Source organism: Pristis pectinata, chromosome 5 (assembly GCF_009764475.1).
Source record: "Pristis pectinata isolate sPriPec2 chromosome 5, sPriPec2.1.pri, whole genome shotgun sequence".
Lineage (NCBI taxonomy): Eukaryota > Metazoa > Chordata > Chondrichthyes > Rhinopristiformes > Pristidae > Pristis > Pristis pectinata.
Window position 1 is genome coordinate 75,880,505 of NC_067409.1, and position 20,678 is coordinate 75,901,182.

General features: G+C 44.0%; 1 protein-coding gene across 3 annotated transcripts in view; it reads right to left on the reverse strand.

Annotated features, from left to right (window-relative positions):
* Nucleotides 1-12,729, reverse strand: part of gfod1 (glucose-fructose oxidoreductase domain containing 1) — a 79,578-nt gene extending 66,849 nt beyond the window's left edge. Inside the window, exons 1-2 of one of the 3 annotated variants that reach the window (XM_052016442.1) lie at nucleotides 12,335-12,470; nucleotides 275-356 (exon numbers count right to left, since the gene is read on the reverse strand). In XM_052016442.1, the coding sequence (XP_051872402.1) occupies nucleotides 275-356 (82 nt within the window). In that variant the 5' untranslated portion in view covers nucleotides 12,335-12,470. Of the gene's footprint in view, nucleotides 1-274; nucleotides 357-12,334 lie in introns of all 3 variants that reach the window. The other 2 variants (XM_052016441.1, XM_052016443.1) reach the window with 2 other exon arrangements.
* Between the last annotated feature and the right edge of the window lie 7,949 nt (nucleotides 12,730-20,678).

Genomic DNA, 20,678 nt, shown 5'->3' on the forward strand with positions numbered 1-20,678 from the left:
ATCTCATCCACAAGACCTACCCATAACCATATTCCCACCAAACCCTTTCCCCTCCTGGCTCTCATGTTAGCTGATAATATCAACAACTATCTCCCCCCACCTTCAAATCTGCTGTCATTATTCTTTTCAGAAAGGGACAAGTGGACCCCAACCACCAATCTCGCCCACACCCCCATCCACACTCCCCTAACACTCTGTCCCAAGCTACCTGCCATCTCCAATCTCCTTCGACTCTCCAAAAGCCTTGAAGACTGCCTTCCAAATACATGCCTACCTTGCAGACAGAAGTGACTGCAGATGCTGGAATCTGGAGCAACACACAAAACGCTGGAGGAACTCAGCGAGTCAGGCAGCATCTATGGAGGGAAATGGACAGTCAACATTCCAGATCATGACTAACCCGCTGAGTTCCTCCAGCATCGCCATGCCTACCTTCCCTGGAACTGCATTTGTCAATCAGGTTTCTAACTCTGCAATGAAGCTAACAACATTTCTGATCAAAGTCATAAAAGACATCCTTTGAAACTGTGACAGTACACTGCAATGCTGACGTCAGTTGTTGTTGCCTCTTGCTTATTTCATTTAGACCTGGAACAAATTTCTTCTCATCTTCATTAATATCACTGAAGTAGTGGCATTGGGAGGATGAGAAATTAATGGCCTTTGTTTTATGGATGGCATTGATGTATGGCTGTAGAAAAGCTTAAGGAACTAATAGCAAGGCTGCATTCAGCCAGAGAGATGCAGAGAGAAAATTACCATAGAGGAAAGCAAGCTAATAATGTCATCATACAGTTGTAATGTTGTTGCAATAAAATTTGGCAATGAGAACACAAAGAAGATAAAAATACTTTAAATACAGAAGATCACAGAAGATGAAGTAAAGACAAAAATAGTCATCACCTTTTGACCACAAGAAACGTTGAAGACGAGCTGAACTGGTAGCAACATCGCAATGAAAATAAAACTTCACCTATTTTATGCCATTTCAACATCACTCCCAAGAAAAGCAAGTTGGGACCCTTGAAATGCAGTCCTTTGAAACACCCTTATATGTACCCTGGACTGAACTTGGAACAATGAATCTGTGAAAGGTCAAATCAGAAGTTGGAAAAACAACCCTTATTCAACATCATAAGGTACAAAAAAAGATGCGCTGATTTGGTCAGGTAACAATAAACACCAGCGCATCACTAGCATCATCCTTCGGGGAGTGCTGGTGAGACCAAGAGAAAGAGCAAGCCCTGGAACAAGTTGGATGACCAACATCAAAGACTGGACAGCATTAAAAAGATGATTGTACAAGGATGGACCAGAATAAATGGAGAAAGTGGTTGCTACAATGAAGAGACCCGTGTGGTTAGTGCAGCCTTGGGCTAGATCGATTTCACCTAAATACGACAAATGTAAATGATTCCTTGTTCTCCTCCTTTGAGCTGCCTGCAGCCTTTGATACATTTGATGACACCATCTTCCTCCAGTGCCTTTCCATTGCCATTCAACTGGATGAACTGATTCAACTGGTCAACTGATTCCATTCTCAGCTATCCAAAGAAGCACCTACATTGGTCTCTCTTCCCACTCCTGTGTTGTTAACTCTGCCATTTATAAGATCTATGCTAATCCCCCTCCAGATTATTATCCGTGTGCTGGCCCTTTCAAACTGGAATCTGACAACAGCTGGCAACGACGGCAGAAATCATGTAACATTAGACCATCGCCGTGAAATATCAGAGGCGCCTGTCAAAATTATTGCCGCAGGGAGGTGAAAAGGAGAACAATGATTTCTATTGAGGCCTCCACAAAATGAAAGATAAATCGCCCGTTCTTTTTCTGGCCCAGAAAGGACTCTTTTAAAATGTGAAGCATCATAACCCTGGGCCTTTTTTGTTCCTGGATCCACTGCGGTGGCTTTCCCTACTATAAATGGAGCTGGGCCTAACTCCAATGCATCTAGCTCTGGGTCAAATTCACATGAAAATGACATTGCTCCTCACTTTAGAATACCCATGAAGTCTACCGGCTTCAAGAACCTCAGATCCCTCCTGAAACCCAGGCGTCTGCACTAGTGCAGCTACAACCTCGCTGCTCTTGCGTTCTATGCCCCAGTTAATGAAGGCAAGTATCAAAATTTGTCCTGCTCCAATTTAATATTCTCCTGCAAGGTCCATACTTATCCTTATCTACGGCTATCTTAAAACTGAAGGAGTTGTCACTGTTCCCTAACTCTTCTCCCACTGAGAGGTGGATCACCTGGCCAGGCTCATTACCCAACACCAGGTCCAGTATGGCCACTCCTCTCGTTGGACTATCGACAGATTGATCCCTTGTACCTGCTGCTTCCTGTTTCCTTATAACTGTGCTGCCATCTTCAAGGTTCTATGGATTTGTCCACCAAGGTCCTTCTGTTCCTCAATACTCCCTAGGGCCCAACCATTCATTGATATATTTGTAGAGAAATTGGCAGGGTAGAGTAGATGGAAGCAGAAACGTGAGTGGCATTTAAGAGACATGAATATGGAGGGATATGGACCATGTGCAGGCAGAAGAGATTTGGTTTAATTTGGCATCGTGGTTGGCACAGACATTGTGGGCCGAAGGGCCTGTTCCTGTGCTGTACTGTTCTATGTTCTAAGTCAATATGTAGTGGCATAGAATACTAATCTAAATGAGTAGTGTGAAGCCAATTCTTCTGCCCGCTAAATGATACCTTTATTTGTATTTCAATGTTTTGACCCTTCTTAATAATCACATAGAGGGCAGAAGCCATGCCTTCTAGGCCAATGGGTCTATGACTGTTTAAGTTATGCACATACCTCCTCCTGACTTGCTTCAGATCACCTGGTCAACCTATATATTTATCTTTCGTTTTATCCAGCTTGCTCTCAGGTACCTCTGTGATAACTGCCACGTCCACTCCATCTTGTACAGGCAGCACAATCAAATTCTGACCTTTCTTACCACCCCTTACTGGAATAAAAACATTTACAGTCGTAAACTTTCAATTAATTTTTAGAAGCTTACATAAAATGTAATAATAGTGATGCAGAATAAACATGCGAGGATTTCTGCAGATTACACTTCCCTAATCATATTATCAATCCTCAAGAGCCCCAGATTCATTTGTCAATTTTCCTATTTTGATAAAAATACTTTGACCTCCTTAGTGTATTATTTATATAGGGCACATGGTATAAAAATCCTCCTTTTATTCCTAGCTACCTTGCTCCATATTAGCAAGCATCAAAAGCAATTTATAGAAGTATATTTACAGGCAGTCCCCAGGTTATGGCACGGTTCAGTTCCTGAGAATTGTTCATAACCCGAGCTGCTTGTAAGTTGGAAATGAACAGAAACAGTGTGTGGAAGAGGATCACAGAGACAGCTCTGACACGACAGCAGGCAAGTGCGGGAAGAGCAGCCACCAGTCGGCCTCACTGACTCAGTGAGTGAGTTTACTCAGCGCTGCCAGCTCAGTTTGGCTCCACCCAGCCCCGGTTGTGGCTTGCGGTTGGGGTGTGTGGCTGTGAGAGAAGTCACATGGAAATGCCCCATTCCCACCCAGCAGAAGGTGCCTGCAGCCCCGCAGCAGCCGGCAAATCCATCCTGCAAGGTCTTCCAAACACACGTTCCTATGTAGGGGATGTCCATAAATTGGGAGTTTGTAACCCAAAGAGGACCAGTAGTGAGTTTCATATTTTCACCACCCAAGTGTAAAAAGTTTATTCTGATTTTTATTTGATTTGTTGGTAGTTACCTTTTATTATAATACAAGTTTATTTGGATACTTGTTTGTTAAGATATCTTCCCTGTATCTATCCAATCATAGTTCTGTAGACCTCCACCCAGTCTCCTTGTCTTTCCCAGAAAAAGGAACTCCAGCCGGTTCATCCTCACATGATCACTGGATTCTTCCTGTAAATCCATTGGTGCACTTTATCCAGCTTCTCACTATTGTTTTCATGGATTATGGTGTGCACCACAGTAATTAAGCAGAGTGTACCAAGTGTGATCTAACCATGTTTAATACAGTGGTGAGTCTTATCCAGTCAAAAGATAGTCAAAAGAAACTAGGAGATCACCTATCACATAAATGCTCCCTGAAAGTGGCACCACAAGTAGACAGGGTGGAGAAGAAGCCTTTTGGCACGCTGGCCTTCATCAGACTGGGCATTGCGTATCGAAGTTGGGATGTCATGTAGCAGTTGTACAAAACATTGGTGAGGCTGCATTTGGAGTATTGTGTTTTGGTCACCCTGTTAAAGGAAAGATGCCATTATGCTAGAAAGGGTTCAGAAAAGATTCACAAGGATGTTGCCTGGACTGGAGAGCTTGAGCTACAAGGAGAGATTGGATAGGCTGGGACTGTTTTCCTGGAACGAAGAAGGCTGAGGGGTGACCTTATAGAGGTGTATAAGATCATGAGGGGCATAGATAGGGTGAATGCACACAGTCTTTTTCCCAGGGTTGGGGAATCAAGAACTAGATGACATAGGTTTAAGGTGAGAGGGGAGAGATTTAATAGGAACCTGAGGGGCAATCTCTTCACACAGAGGGTGATACATATATGGAATGAGCTGCCAGAGGAATTGGTTGAGGCAGGTACATTAACAACATTGAAAAGATATTTGGACATGTACCTGGATAGAAAAGGTTTAGCGGGATATTAGTCAAATGCAGGTAAGTAGGACTAGCTTAATGGGCATCTTGGTTGGCATGGACGAGTTGGGCCAAAGGGCCTGTTTCCAGACTGTATAACTCTAAGAAGATGGAGCCCATCGCAAACATTTAGCCCAAGCAGCTAAGTTTCCTGCTCACTTCAGAGGCTGGCCTTTTAGTTTCATGACTAACCTCAGAATAATAAAATTGTTACAAAAAATCCCAATGGAGTCTGTGCCAGCTCCTATTATAATTTCATTAGTTCCATTTCCCTAGACTTTCCCCATAACCCTGAAAATATTTTTTCCCTCGGGTGCTTGTCCAATTCTCTTTTGAAAGCTCCGATTGATTCTGTTTCCTCCACCTTTATGGGCAGTTAGCTGTGGGTCATAACTACTATGCCTAACAAAGTTCCTCCGAACATCTCTTTTATATCTTTTGGCCAAAACCTGTGCCCCCCAGTCCTTGAATCATTCATGCTTCCCTTCATTTACCCTGTTGAAAGCAACCATGATATCCATCAAACCTTCCTGCACCCTTCCTTGCTTCAAGAACAAACCCACCTTTTCCATCAAAATCAAAAAATAGCTGCAGATGCTGGAAATCTGAAATAAAAGCAGAAAGTGCTGAAAACACTCAGCAGGTCAGGCAGCATCTGTGAAGAGAGGAACAGAGTTAATGCTTCAGTTTTGGCAAAGGGTCCCAGGCCTGAAACGTTAACTCTGTTTCACTTTCCACAGATGCTGCTTGACCTGTGGAATGTTTCCAGCATTTTCCCCTTTTATTCCTGCTTATCCAGTCTAACCTTATCACCAAATTCTCTGAACCATGAAACCACACGAATAAATATTTGCTACATGCTCTCTAACACCTGTGCATCCTTCGTAAAATGAGGTGACTAGAACTGGACTCAATTGGATGTGTTACGTACCAGCAACAAAAGAAACACACCGAGTCATGTATAAGTGTTAGAAGCTATTTTATTAATAACTACTTATGATAATAAGGAAAAAAAAGTAAAACTGTTAGAATGATAGAAGTAAAAATGTTAGATATTAAACATTAACTCCAAAAACTAAACCCAAAATGTGTGTGTGGCAAATTCCCAAACTCCAAGTCCAGGAATATTTCTCAAAGTTCAATTCAGCAAGCCATAAGGTGAAACGTGAGCAAAGGCTTTTGCAAAACCACCGTTGACTGAAGAGAAAATGTAGAGAGAGAATAGAGAGAAATTACAAAATCCAAATGTTCCACGATGGAACCCATACCGTCACTGATGATCTCCATTGTTTTGTTCCGAAGTATCTGCCACCCTGAAAGGCATTCGAGACGTGGCCATCCACACAAATACCTGTTTCTTTTCATGAGTTAACGACAAAATGGACTCCACCAGATTATTCCAAAAATCGATACATGGATTGTAATGACAGACACAGTTATTGTTTTTCATCCATCGATACAGAGACCAGCAGTCAGTGTCTCTCTCTCTCTCTTCTCCTTCTCTCTGACTCTGACTAAACCAAAACGTCAGCACCTCGTTATCTCCTGTTGTTGTCGTAATAACGCCACACACACACACACGCACACGCACACACTACTGTACTATGTCTTAAGGGGACATTCACCAAATAGTAACCTAATCCGTAACAGATGTTTATACTAGTGAATACTTGAACTGCACCAGAGTATTAGCATGCAAAATACGTGTTGCTGTAACTGCAGAATTCAGCTGTATTTTTATGAGTCAGTCACAAAGTAATTGGTAGTAATTGGTTTAGTTTTGTCACATGTACCGAGGTACAGTGAAAAACTTTGTTTTGCATGCCATCCATGCAGATCACTTAATCACATCAGTACATCAAGATAGTACAAGGGAAAAGCAATAACAGAATGCAGAATATAGTGTTACAGTTACAGCTTGCCCCAGCAAAGCAAAACCCAAACCAGAAACAAAAGCACAAGTTCCATGGTTTTTAAGACCTGATGGTGGATCTACATAAGAACTTAAGAAACAGGAACGGAAGTCGGTCATATAGCCCTCGAACATGCTCTGCTATACAATACAATCGTGGTTAATCTGACCTTAGTCTCTTAGGCCTGTTCCTTACAATCCTCAACTCCTCTGCATTCCAAAAAATTCTCTCAGCCTTAAGTAAGCCTAATGACTCAGCATCCACTGCTCTCTGGGAAAGAGTATCCCAACAAGTCAGAACCTGCAAAAAGAAACTCCTCCTCAAGATAGTCTTAAATGAGCAACCCTTTCTTCTGAGACTGTCTTCTAGTTCTAGATTCCTCCACTTGGCAAAGCATCCTCACAGTACGTTTCACTACAATCATCTCTCATTCTTCTGAACTATAGAGTAGATGGGCTCAATCTAATCTACCTTCCCTCAGAAGACAACCCCTCATCCCAGAATCAACCTAGTGAACCTTTAAACTGGCTCCAAGGCACATTTATCATTTCTTAAATAAGTATGCAGTACTCAAGGTGTGATCTCACCAATGCCCTGTACAGTTGCAGTTGTAGCAAGATTGCCCTACGCTGGCATTCCATTCTCCATGTAAGAAGCCAAAATTCCTTTTGCCTTAATCACCTGCTGCATCTCCAAGATAACTTTTTGTGTTATGGTTACACTTATGCAGTGAGAGCTTTTAGAGAAAAACTCTCAGCCCATCATCTTTACTTCCATCGCCAATTCATCAAGCAACTTTTCAGATGAACACATCTACTGAAGGACTGTCCAACCTTTTGCTCTTTGTAGATGTACTATCTGAATAGAGCCTCAGGCCAACACAAAATAGAGTTATGAGCTATGTTCCCATTAGTTTGCAGACAATTCAGGTTCTGATAGCGATAGAACTTGGTGTTCTGATTTGGATTTTATCCAACAAAAAGGCTCTGTTGCTAAAACATGAACTCTGCAAAATTTCAGATCAGCAAATTCAAGTTGCACATAAGAAATATAAATTCAAAATGATCAAGTAAGGATGGCTTCAAGGGTTTGGTTACCATACACTGCCCCAGGATCTCAGGTAAGATATTACTATCATATTGGCAATGTAACTACCAGCTATTCATTGATTTATAAAAGGGACATGTTCCTGGAAATCTTCCATTAAGCAAACTTTCATAAATCGAGAAAACTGGGTGAAAATGTGGTAAGGGCATTGCATTCTGGAGAGTCGCTAAACTGAAAAATAGCTTTGAAAGTTAAAGACATGAGCACCAAAAGTGTCTTAGTGAAAACTCATAAATTGATGAATACCTCTAGTAATGCCACAAATCTTGCACTTACAACCTGACAGATAAAATTATCACTGCATAGAATTTTATCCTTAGAAGTTACCAGAATGTACTTTTGAGACAGAGTGGAATGTGCCAGTATTATTATACAGCACATTTACCAATAAGTTCTGGGCATATTTGATTAAATTAGTCAACAACTATGTGAATGTGTTGGCCTACCATTTTAATCAGGAGTGGAATGAATCCTCCAGCGGGCTGCCCCCAGCACATTCTCAGTAACGCAAACAGATGCATTTCACTGTGTGTTTTGATATACATGTGACTAATAAGTAAATATCTTATCTTATTTTATTACTTATAACCTCCGCAGGACTACTATTGTAATCCAACCACTTAAATCACTGCAGCTTCAACAGCAACTCAATTGATAGCAGAGGTACTGGGCACATCTTTGCTATCTATGATAGCCTGCATTCTAGAGAAACCGGCCACATGGAAAAGTGAAGATCTTTGTTGTACTGCTATCAAAGTCTTACTGTAAATGTGACAATAGAGCTTGTCCCAACAAGGCAAAACCCAAACCAGAAAAAAAAGGAAAAAACAAAAGAAAACAAGAGATAAAATTCAGGAAAACAGATCTAAAATTAGAACTCCAGTCATTGAGACTCCCACAGCTCTACAATTACGCTACATGACTTCTTGGTACAGCCCATTTTCTATTGGTTCAGCAGATATCAACACTTACCCAGTGAGAAACCCAGGAAATGGCAGCACTTGGTGATTTATATTTTGTTCAGCTGCTTAATGAGGGGCCTTTTGTGCAATATACAATTTTCCTACACCAGTAAATCACAGACTGAAGAATCAGACCAAATATCATATCCCACTCACAATCATCTGGCCTTGAAATGATTATAAGCCATTTCTAGACCATTACAGCGCAGTGTTTGGTCATTGCATGGCAGACCAATGACTGGATAGATACTGGGCCACTCTTACATTTCATCCTGCAGAGGCTCAGGTGGAAACATGCAATACCGGATTGAGGGCACCACCAGGGGAAGAGAAAACCAGTTGCCCTGTACCCTACTTGGTTGTCCATTGGTAAGACGGGTGAATTAGGGGCCTCCATCGGGACGTTTTCACCATCAGGTAGTCAGAACCTCTGGCCGGTGTTCCACTGGGGGAGAGGGGGAGGGGCGGGGATAGTCGTAAAGAGGCCTCAGAGGCTTGGGACCAGTGACAGTGGACAAGTAGGACTACAGCACCTGTTTCCATGCTGTGTAACTCTATGAGTCTAGTTCAATTCAATTTCCAACTCCACAACAAATGATGCAGTCCATGCCTACATGTAGCAAGACCTGGACAACATTCAGGCATAGACTGGTAAGTGGGAAGTAACATTTATGCCACAAAAGTGCCAAACCATGACCATCTCCAACATATGAGTGTCTAACCACCCATCCTTGACATTCAACAGCATTCACCATCATTGCATCCCCCCACCATCAACATCGTCAAGGTCACCACGGATCAGAACTTCAAGTGGAACTTCTACAGAAAAAAATGGCTATGAGAACAAGTCAGAGGATGCATATCCTGCAGTAAGTGATTCGCCTTCTGACATCCCAGAGCCTTTTCACCATCTACCACTCAGGAGTGAGATGGAACACTCTCTACTTGCCTGGATGAGTGCAGTTCCAACAACTCTCCAGAAGCTTTATCCCATCCCAGTACAAAGAAGCCCGCATGATTGGTACCCTATCCACCATCCTAAACATTCATTCCCTCCACTACCGCTATAAAGTGGCCACAGTGTATACTGTTTGTCATCCAGGCTACTTCAACAGCACCTCCCCAACCCATGACTCAACTACCAGAAAGCACAAGAGTAGCCAGCACATGGGAACACCACCAACGTCAGATTCCTCTCCAAGTCACACGCCTTTTGGGAAATATATCACTGGTTCTTCATCGTTACTGAATCTAAATCCTGCAACACCCATTCCAACAGCAGTGGGAGTACCATCACCAGACAGACTGCAGTGGTTCAAAGTGGCAGCTCTGCACCACCTTCAAGGGTAAATAGGTATGGACAATAAATATTTGCTTTACCAATCAGGCTCAGATCCAGAAAAAAAAAGTGAATAAATGTATAAATAGATGCCCAAAAGATGCATTGCTAACGTTTCATCAGATGTGCAGGCGTAACACACCTGGAAACTGCCAGGTCAAACTATGGTCATAACACAAAAGGATGTGGAAAGGATGGTTATAGAGCTTCACTCCACATGGTGCTGAAATAAACAGCACCTCACAATTGAACTTCTAGGCTATAGTTCTTCCCTGCACTAACAACAGGAACCATGGGGGGATCTACCCTATAAAGTTATCAACCCTATAACATGCCCGAATACCTTGATGACATTGAACTGCTCTACATCTGGATGATGCATTAAACCATGTAAGCAACAGCTGAAAAATCCAAATGCTAATACAGAAACCTTTGCCTGGAGACCCCTACCAAGTGCCCCCTGTACTGAAAGAGTACACTGTAAAGACCTTCCACAACATGGAAAAGCTGCTTAGAACCACTGAATGAAAAGAGTCTAGCATTTAAAAATACAGTCAGACAAGGTAAAACAAAGTCAGCAGATGTGTTGAAAATATGCACTGTTACTTGATAGGGGTGATTGTTGTGCAGATCATATGGATCCCCCTGGATGTTTAAGCATGCAGAGCCTGAACCTAAGAAAGCATTTAAAAAATTCCAGTTTACCCTGTAGCACACCATTTACCCTTTTGGTCACTTATTGCAAAATCATCAAAATCCAAAAAAACATTGCTGAATGTCACCAAACAGTATGCAATAATTGGCAGAAGTGCACGATCAACAGTTACACTGACAACTTCAGATTAAGGATAGCACTCCAGTAAAACTGCAGCCGGTCTAATAAAGGCCACGAGTATGAACTCTGAAGGTGTCTCCCAGGACTGAAAGAAGTCACTTTCACACCAGAGCGCATGACATTGTTGCTCCTTCAGAACCATCCCACATTCTTTAGCTGATGACTTATTTTTTTTAAATGCTAAGTTAGCCTTGCATCAGGGTGCCTTGAGTAATTGATTTAACTGAAGGTAAAATATTACTGACAATATGACAGATTAAATTTACATTCACATTCTCACTCTGTTTCTACACATAGGCAACTCTGCTTCAGGAACCAGAAGCTTGGTTAAATTGGAGACAAGGTGTCTCCAGGATTAAATGATGTGAATCGATCATCTGTGATAGACTTAATCCAATACCTGAACCAGTCAGAGCTGAGGTAACAATATAATAGATGACTGGCCAGCCTGCCTGGTTTATTAATGGCATCTGCAGAAAAGAACGATAAGGATTTGTTCCAGTCACATCAGACTGGATGGTCTAGGCTGTTGAAATAGAAGAATGCTTACCAATATTTTATGCTGGAAGTTCCCAAGAACACATTTGGACATTCTAAGTATTTGTCCAACCTACCCTTATCTAGGTTTTCTGAGTTTCGATAATTGGGAGAACCATAAACTGAAATATCAGTAGCTTGATTTGGAGAACTATGGTCCACTTATGACAGGTTCCTGGCTGCCAAAAATTAAACACCTGTACAGGCATAGCTCTTGCCACTGCTCAACCAAACAAAATCTCTCATATTATTCTGTTACATTTGAAAAAAGAAAACAACCAGACCTATATTGTTTTGCAGTGGTCACACATAAGTGTTGAACAGGTGAAGAAAGCGACACATCATTTCCTGGACCATGTGCATTTCTAGGAAGTGTAAAGCCATTTTTTTTATCTCTGCAGTTTGTGTGGGGGACCAAAACACGAATTTATTTTGGGATGCTACAGCAGGAGTATAATGTCACAACCAGCGGCACAGTTTGGGATGTAACAGAATGGCTCAAGCCGTTTGTGGCTTTGTATCCGATTATCTAGTCAGTAGCAATATTTATCATATCCTGCCACTAGCTATGACACATCCTCTATTTACATTGCTGGCGAGTAAAAGCTCTTTTGACTAATGGGAGTCCTTCTTCTTCATCAAGTACAAATCGATAGCTCTCATTCTGTTTGTCCATTACCTTGCGCTTACAATGTCACTGCAGTGGAAGGGGAACTGGGGAGGAGCAGCACAGCCCGACACTGAATTGGCCAAAGGTGTACCTGTGTGTGTATGTGTGTTGGGGGGTGGTTTGCAATGGGAATGACAAACGGGTTTACACGAAATTACACCTTAACATAACAATACTCGCGGAGAGACTCCGAGAGACGCAGGGAGAGAAGAAATAAAGGAACAAGATACACGGTATGGTCTTGCCATAATCCAGCCCACCTTGCACTAAACCCCTGTAGACCATCTTATCCCAGACCCCTAAGCCACCTACCCAAGGTCTTCACGGCGATCTGGCGGGTGAGTGGAGGCGGCAGGTTGATGCAAACTAAGTCGACGTCGTGGTGCAGCAAGACGTCGTCGATCCTGTTGGTGTAGAAGGGCACATCCATCTCCTTGGCCAGCTCCTCGGCTTTCTCTGGCGTCCTCCCCCACAGGGCTTTGACCGGGAAGCCCTGACTCTGCAGCAGAGGGACGATCACCCGGGTGGTGAGGCTGGTGCCGAACACCCCCACGCCGGGCAGCATGGTGATCTCCCTTCCCCACCCCTGCGGAAGAGCTGCTCGCCCCCCTCGGGGCTAGCAGCACCGTCCCGGCACGATGGGCAGACGCGCCGCTCTCATCTCCTGTTGCAAGGGTCCGGGGGGCTCCGGCTCCGCGCTTCCTGGCGCGCTTGTCTGTGTGTGTGTGAGAGAGAGAGAGAGAGAGAGAGAGGGTGAGTCTGCAGCGAGCGAGGGTGCAGGGACCGCCCTCCGCCGGTGCTGCACTGCCCTCTAGGTCCGACCGCCCCGGCAGCCTGACCCAAGGACGCGCGGCTCCAGCTCCGGCTCAGCCCCGTCCGCGGGCTCCTCTGCGACGGGCTGGCTCGCCTTTTCTATCCCGGTCGCAGGTCGCAATCGGCGCCCAATCAGTGGGTGAGGGCGGCTGACGGGGCTCCTGTCGGCGGGGAAGGGGAGGCAGATGGGCACAGACACGCGGGTACTAACCCAGGGATACAGGAACTGATCCACGGGTACTGACCCGTGGACACTGACCCACAGATACAGGCACTGACCCACAGATACAGCGACTGACCCACAGATACAGGTACTGACTCGCGGGTACAGGCACTGACCCACAGATACAGGCTCTGGCCCATAGAGAGAGGCACTGACCCACAGATACAGCGACTGACCCACTGATACAGGCGCTGACCCACAGACAGAGGCACTGACCCGCAAGCACAGGCACTGACCCACAGATACAGGCACTGACCCACAGATACAGCGACTGACCCACAGATACAGGCACTGACCCACAGACACATGCACTGACCCACAGACAGGCACTGACCCACGGATACAGGCACTGACCCACAGACATATGCACTGACCCACAGACACTGACCCATGGATACAGGCACTGACCCACAGACACAGGCACTGACCCACGGATACAGGCACTGACCCACAGACATATGCACTGACCCACAGACACTGACCCATGGATACAGGCACTGACCCACAGACACAGGCACTGACCCATGGATACAGGCACTGACCCACTGATACAGGCACTGACCCCTGGATACAGGGATGAACCGATGGATACCCAGACTGACCCACATACAAGTGCTTAGGTACAGACACACAGAAACAGACACTGGCAGGCATAACAGGATGGAGATACTGAGAGAGGAAGTACAGGTGTGGAGAGACACATGTTGATAGACAGGCACACAGACACTGGCACACAGGCGTAGATTGTCACACACTGATACAGTCTACCACACAGGTACTGAGGGACTTACTGACGCATGCTGACATACAAACACAGAGACTAACACTGACATGCTCTGACAAAGGCACAGAGACACATACAGACTAACAATGAAACAGAGACAGAGATATTGATACACAGATCTAGGCACAGAGGAGCAGACAGTAATAGATATTGACATACTAACACACATGCGCAAAGGCTCAGAAAGTGATAGGCACAGGCATTGACACACAGACACAGTGATAAACAATGACACATGGAAACAAAGGCACATTGACACACAGCCACAGAAAAAAACATTGCCAAGTCAGCATGCAAATACAGACCTATAAGCGCAGAAAAATAGAGCTAGACACTGATATGCAGAGACGTAGACAGAGACTGACAGACACACAGGCATTAACACACAGGCATAAGCAGATTCTATCAGACACCAACACACAGACACTGAGGCACAACTGAAAAGAGACACTAATACATTCATACTGAAGCAGACATTGAGAGCCAGACACTGAGAGACAGATACTGGCACATAATGTCACACAGACACTGCTACACAAGTACAAACATACAGAAATAGACACATACAGACAGATACAAGGGACAAACACAGAGATCCAAGCACTGGCACACAACTGTAGACAGGCACTGATGCACAGGTACAGAGAGACATACACAGAGACACAGGTGCAGAGAGAGACACATTGACATGAAGACACAACCTCTCTGACATAGGCATAGAAACACAGACATAACTCACAACACATAAATGCTGACATACAGGCACAAATTCACAAGCACACAGAAATTGATAGTGGTATAGAGACACTCATGCGCGCGCGCACACACTCACACACACACACACACACACACACACACACACACACACACACACACACACCAAGGCACAGGCACCAGGCACTCCGATACTGACACACAGGTACAGGCTCAAAGACAAAGACAGTGATAAGCATTGACAGACACTGACATACAGGTTCAGGGACACATAAAAATACGAACAGGCATTGACAAACAGAGAAATAGACATACAGACACAGGTAGAATCTAATGAACATGAGCAGTGTCCCCAGGAAGTGACACCCAGTCAATGTCACACTATCACTGACACAGAACCACAGTTAGTGGTCAACAGAGAGACCAATGTAGACACATTGGCAGTCATACACAGACAGAGAGGTACCAATACAGGCACAGAAGCAGAGTCCCACAGACCCTGGACACAGGGACAGGGACACAGGTAATGACAGGTATTGACACAGAGGTATTGACATAGTGATAAAAATCGACTACAAATACTGACATACAAACAGTGTCAGTCTCCAACATACTGACATCAGACATTGACAAACAAACTGATCAAGACAGTGACACTCACGAAGATACTTCCATACTGGCTCAGAGATACGGACGCATTGACACTCACCCGCTGATTGTGACAGGCACTGACATACTGACACAGGCTCAGAACCAGTGATGGAAACCAACACACAGAGACTGAAATGACAATGATAGACAAATGCCAACAGTGTTACAATGACAGGAACAAAGAAGAACAGTGGTGATAAGTGGTGGAGATTCTGATCAAATTCTCTTCCTTCTCAAATGTTGTCACTTTCAGTAAGTGTCCACATGCTGTCCAGTGGCCACTTGTATCTGACTCGGTCTGTGTACACGTGCAGGTGGAACAGTCTATGAAGGTGTTCTCACAGGCCTCAAGATCTAGAGGTTGTCAAGAATATCTCAGCCCTCAGGGCAGGGATCTGACCAGACTGCCTCTATCCAGTTGAAGCCACAGGGGTGCACCACACTGGATCTCCAAGGAAGAGAAGGAATGAGATTTCTAAAAGTAAAAAGTTGCAGCTGCTGGAAATCTTAAATCATAATAGATGTCAGAAATATTCAGCAGCTCAGGCTGCATCTGTGTTTCCCTCTCCACAGTTACTGGCTGACCTGCAGGTTGTTTTTAACCCGATCAGTTTTTAGTCTAATGAAGACTTCCAGTTAGATAAGAACACAGGCATGAGTGTTTTACATAATATCATCAAGTTTCAGTTTTATGGAGGTCAAACATATAGGTAAATAGGTAGTTGATGTTCAGCCAAAGGCAAGGCAGTTGGGACTGAGAAAAAGATATCCAATTAGTTGTACACCCTCGTTGTTCCCATCACCCTCCCCAGCTCACCTTATCAAGTACATCCAATTTTGAAAGTTGCTCTTCAAACTTCTAGCAACATTCATAACAACTTGTTGTATAAAAAAGTCCTCAGTTCCTCTGGAATTTAATAATTCTCCATTCGGTGTCGACATACTCCTGACTATCCCGTCAGTGGGAGCAGTTTCTCTCTAACTATTGCATCGTAACAACTCACAATATTGAGCTCCATATCAATTCCTCTCATAACCTGATTTTTGATCACCTTTTCCTGCTCCCACCCATGATGCCATATTTGCATCCATCCATCCATCCATAGTACCATATTTGTATCTTCCTTCCTGACCCAAAGGACTTTCCTTGAGCAAGCTCGGTGTACAGTCAGCTTATCTCCTGTCTCCTCTGCCAAAACTATCCACTACTGGAGAATTCTAATGACACTGGCTTACTTTCTCAACCACCAACCACCTACCTAAACCCTTAAAATGACCCCTTGACACTTACCTAAGTGAGGAGTTCATGGACTTTTGTCACTAAAATAGAGTCAGTTCTGCTGCTTGTGCCATGCTGCTTGCCAAGTAACCCAAGATCTTCCCAGGACTTTACAGCAGACCTGACCTGATCTCTCTTTCTCTCTCTCTCTCTCTCACACTCTTTCTCTCTCTCCCTCTGTCTATCTTTCTCTCTCTCTCCCTCTATCTTTCTCTCTATCTTTCTCTCTCTCTTTCTCTCCCTCTCTCTCTCTCCCTCTCTCTCTCCCTCTCTCTATCTTTCTCTCTCTCCCTCTCTATCTCTCTCTCTCTCTCTCTCTCTCTTTCTCTCTTCTATCTTCCCAATGCCTGCTTTGTTTTCCTCTGTTACCTTGATCCCATTCCCATTAAGTTGCTGAGCATCCATCTGCCATTATCGGCACTCATGTTGACAATCTGATTGGTTCTTTCTCTCTTTCAAAGCTGCCAACTTCAACCTGTTTAAAAAATGCTCTGTAGCTCACCCATCCGCGCAAACCACTGACCCATTTCCAATTTCCTTTTCCTTTCCAATGTCCTTGATTGTGTTGTTGATTCTCAGACCAATGATCAACTCTACATTCAATCCCAGTCACAACTCCAAACTCGAAACCACAAGTGGCACTTGGTGCAACAATGGTACACCGTCCCTTCAACCTGCCTGCCACTTTTGGCATTGCTGACCATACCATCCTCCTGGGATACACCTCCTCCATTGTCTGACTGGGTGAATTATGATCAGGAAGGACCTGGAGTTCTTTTCTTTAGAGAGGAGAATGCTGAAGGTTAGCCTTATGGAATGTTTCAAAATATGATTTGATAAGATAAACATAGAGAGAAGACTGGGGTGAGATTAGGTTCAGTAAGGTCTTTTTTTGGGGTTATATTAATACTTTGAAGTTTCCAAGATGGTAACTGAGGCATGGGTGCCCACCTCTGATACAAAACATACCGACCATCATTTGGTCAAGGACTGAGTATGCATGTATATAACATGCTGAGAAGCCAGATTGTGATATCACTTGGCACCAGCACAAATATTTTAGAGTTCCATCACCCAGCTTATGCTCTCTCTTAAACTCACATAACTGAAATGAGATTACGCACCATAAAGACCCACCCCCACCTATACTATACACAGGGATGCTCAATGGCTCTACTTTCAGTTGAGGCTCAATTGACTGTGAATCAAGTCCCACTTCAGTGCCTTAAGCTCAAAAATTTAGACTGACTGACATTTTAGTGCAGAACTGAAGAAGTGCTATGCTGTCAGAGATGCTATTAATCAGATGCAATATTAAGCTGAGGCCCTGTCTGGTCTCTCAATTGGTCTCTCAATAAAAGATTTCACTGAACTACTTTGAAGAAGAAGGAAAGTTGTCCCCACTGTCCTGGCCAACATTTACTGCTCAATCAATATCACAAAAACTGATATCTAATCATTACTATATTGCTGCTTGTGAGATCTTGCTGTACACAAATTGTCTGCCCTGCTTCTTTTGAAGTAACGCAATTTTGGATCTGCCAAGGCCGTGAAAGCTAACAAATGCATGCATACCATCCTTTTATTTCTTTTATATACAGGTTAGGGTTGGCTATTTCTTCGATCAAATGTGACAGCCCTGTAGTTCCACTGTTTAAAGCCACCCCATAAGTCCTTAAGAAGTGGTGGTGAGGCACCTTCTTGAACTGCTGCGATCCTCCTGGTGAAGGTGCTGCCACAGTGCTGTTGGGAAGGGAATTCCAGGATTTAGAGCCAGTGACGATGAAGGATCAACAATATATTTCCAAGTTAGGATGGTGTGCAGCTGGGATGGGAACCTACAAGTGGTGGTGTTCCCATGCACTACCACCCTTTATCCTCTGCTGGTTTGGGAGGTGCAGCTGGAGTAGCCTAGGGGAGTAACTGCAATGTAATTTGTGGATGGTACACACTGCAGCCACTTTGTGCCAGTGGGTGGAGGGAATGAAAGTTTAGGATGGTGGATGGGGTACCAATCAAGTGGGTACTTTGTCCTGGATGGGGTAAAACTCCTGGGGAGTTATTGGAGCTCCACTTATCCAGGAAAGTGAAGATTATCCCATCACACTCCTGACTTGTGCCTTGAAGATGGTGGACAGGCTCTGGGAGGTGAGTCACTCACTGCAGAATACACATCCTTGACTTGTTCTCATAGCCGCAGTATTTATGTGCATGTTCCAGTTGAATATTTAGTCCATGGTGACCCTGATAATGTTGATGGTAAGGGACTTAATGATGGTAATGCCATTGAATGTCAAGGATAGGTGGTTAAACTCTCACGTATTGGAGATGGTCATTGCCTGGCACTTTTGTGGCATGAATATTACTTGCCAGTTACCAGTCTATGCCTGAATATTGTCTAAGGTCCTGCTACATGCAGATAGAGACCATTTAGATAAGCTAAGATGATAAGATATCTTTATTAGTCACACTAACATCGAAACACAGTGAAATACATCTTTTGCGTAGAGCGTTTTGGGGCAGCCCGCAAGTGCCGCCACGCTTCTGGCGCCAACATAGCATGCCCACAACGTCCTAACCTGTATGTCTTTGGAACGTGGGAGGAAACCCACGCAGACACAGGGAGAACGTACAAACTCCTTACAGACAGTGGCTGGAATTGAACCCAGGTTGCTGGTGCTGTAATAGCATTACGCTGACCGCTTTGCTGAGAAGTTATAAATAGAATTGAGAATTGTGTGATCATCAGTAAATATCCCTACTTCTGACCTTACGATGGACGAAGCAACTGAAGATGATTGATCAAGGGCATTGTCTCAAGGAACTCCTGCAGTGATGTCCTGGGTCTGGGATGATTGACTTCCAATAACCACAACCACCTTTCTTTGTGCAAGGTAAGACTCCTATCTCGCCTATCTCAGAATTTGATTCAAAAACTCTCTTGAGTTCACTTTAAGTCACTGCCATGCCTAACATCTTGCAAGAGCCAAGGGGGAGATGTCTAGGTGACTCTGTCTGAGGGACAACCCTCTCACCCCAAGAAATAATCCAGTGTTCAGAACTACACTGACACCTGCTTCATTGTACAGATGAAATCTACACACAATGCTCAATGATGCTTCAACAAAGGTCTGTACAAAATCAACAGGATATCACTGTAAGTACTCCAATCCCCTTGCAATAAAGGCCAACATATGATTTCTTTTTCTAATAGATAACTGTCCCTGCCTACAAGTTACCATTCCATGACTCAAGAAGCAGCACATCACAGACCCTCTGCACAACATTTACGAGTTTCCCAGTAGCATCCACCTCAACTGATGAATTGAGATTGCATAATGAACCCAGCCCAGGATAGTCAGTGAATTCCCATCTCCAATAACCCATGTGATTTGCAGTGAAAATGGAGCTCAAACACTAAAGGAAGACAAAATTCTACTTCCTCAGAAGGCTAAGGAAATTTGGTATATCCCTATTGACCCTCACCAATTTGTGTAGATGACCATAGAAAGCAACTATCCAGATACTTCACAACTTGATATGGCAATTGTTCTGCCCAAGACTGCAAGAAACTGCAGAGAGCTGTGGACACAGCTCAGTCCATCATGAAAACCTCCATTGACTCTGTCTGCACTTCCCACTGCCTCAGGAAAGCAGCCAGCATAATCAAAGAGCCCTCCCACCCCAGTCATTCTCTCTTCTCCCCCCACTCCACCTTCCATCAGGCAGAAGATACAAAAGCTTGAAAACACACAACATCAAGGTCAAGGACCAGCTTCTATCCCACTGTTATAAGACTCTTGAACGGACCTCTTGCATGACAAAGATGAACTCTTGATCTCTCAATCTACCTCATCACAGCCTTATTTGTCTACCTACACTGCACTTCCTCTGTTACTGTAAGTGTAACACTATATTCTGTATTTCGTTATTGCTTTTCCCTTTGTACTACCTCAATGTACTTATGTTTTGAAATTATCTGTATGGATGGCCTGCAAAACGTTTTTCACTGCATCTCAGTATATGAGACCGATACATGAGACTCGGTACATAAACCGATTACCAATTTTGGTACCCAGACCCTGGCTGTATCTTGAACCTCTATCCAGGACTTCTTGACTTCACTGGACATGAAACTTGGATGGCATGTAAAATTACCAACCATTTTACTCTCTGCTGTTCTGCCCATGGT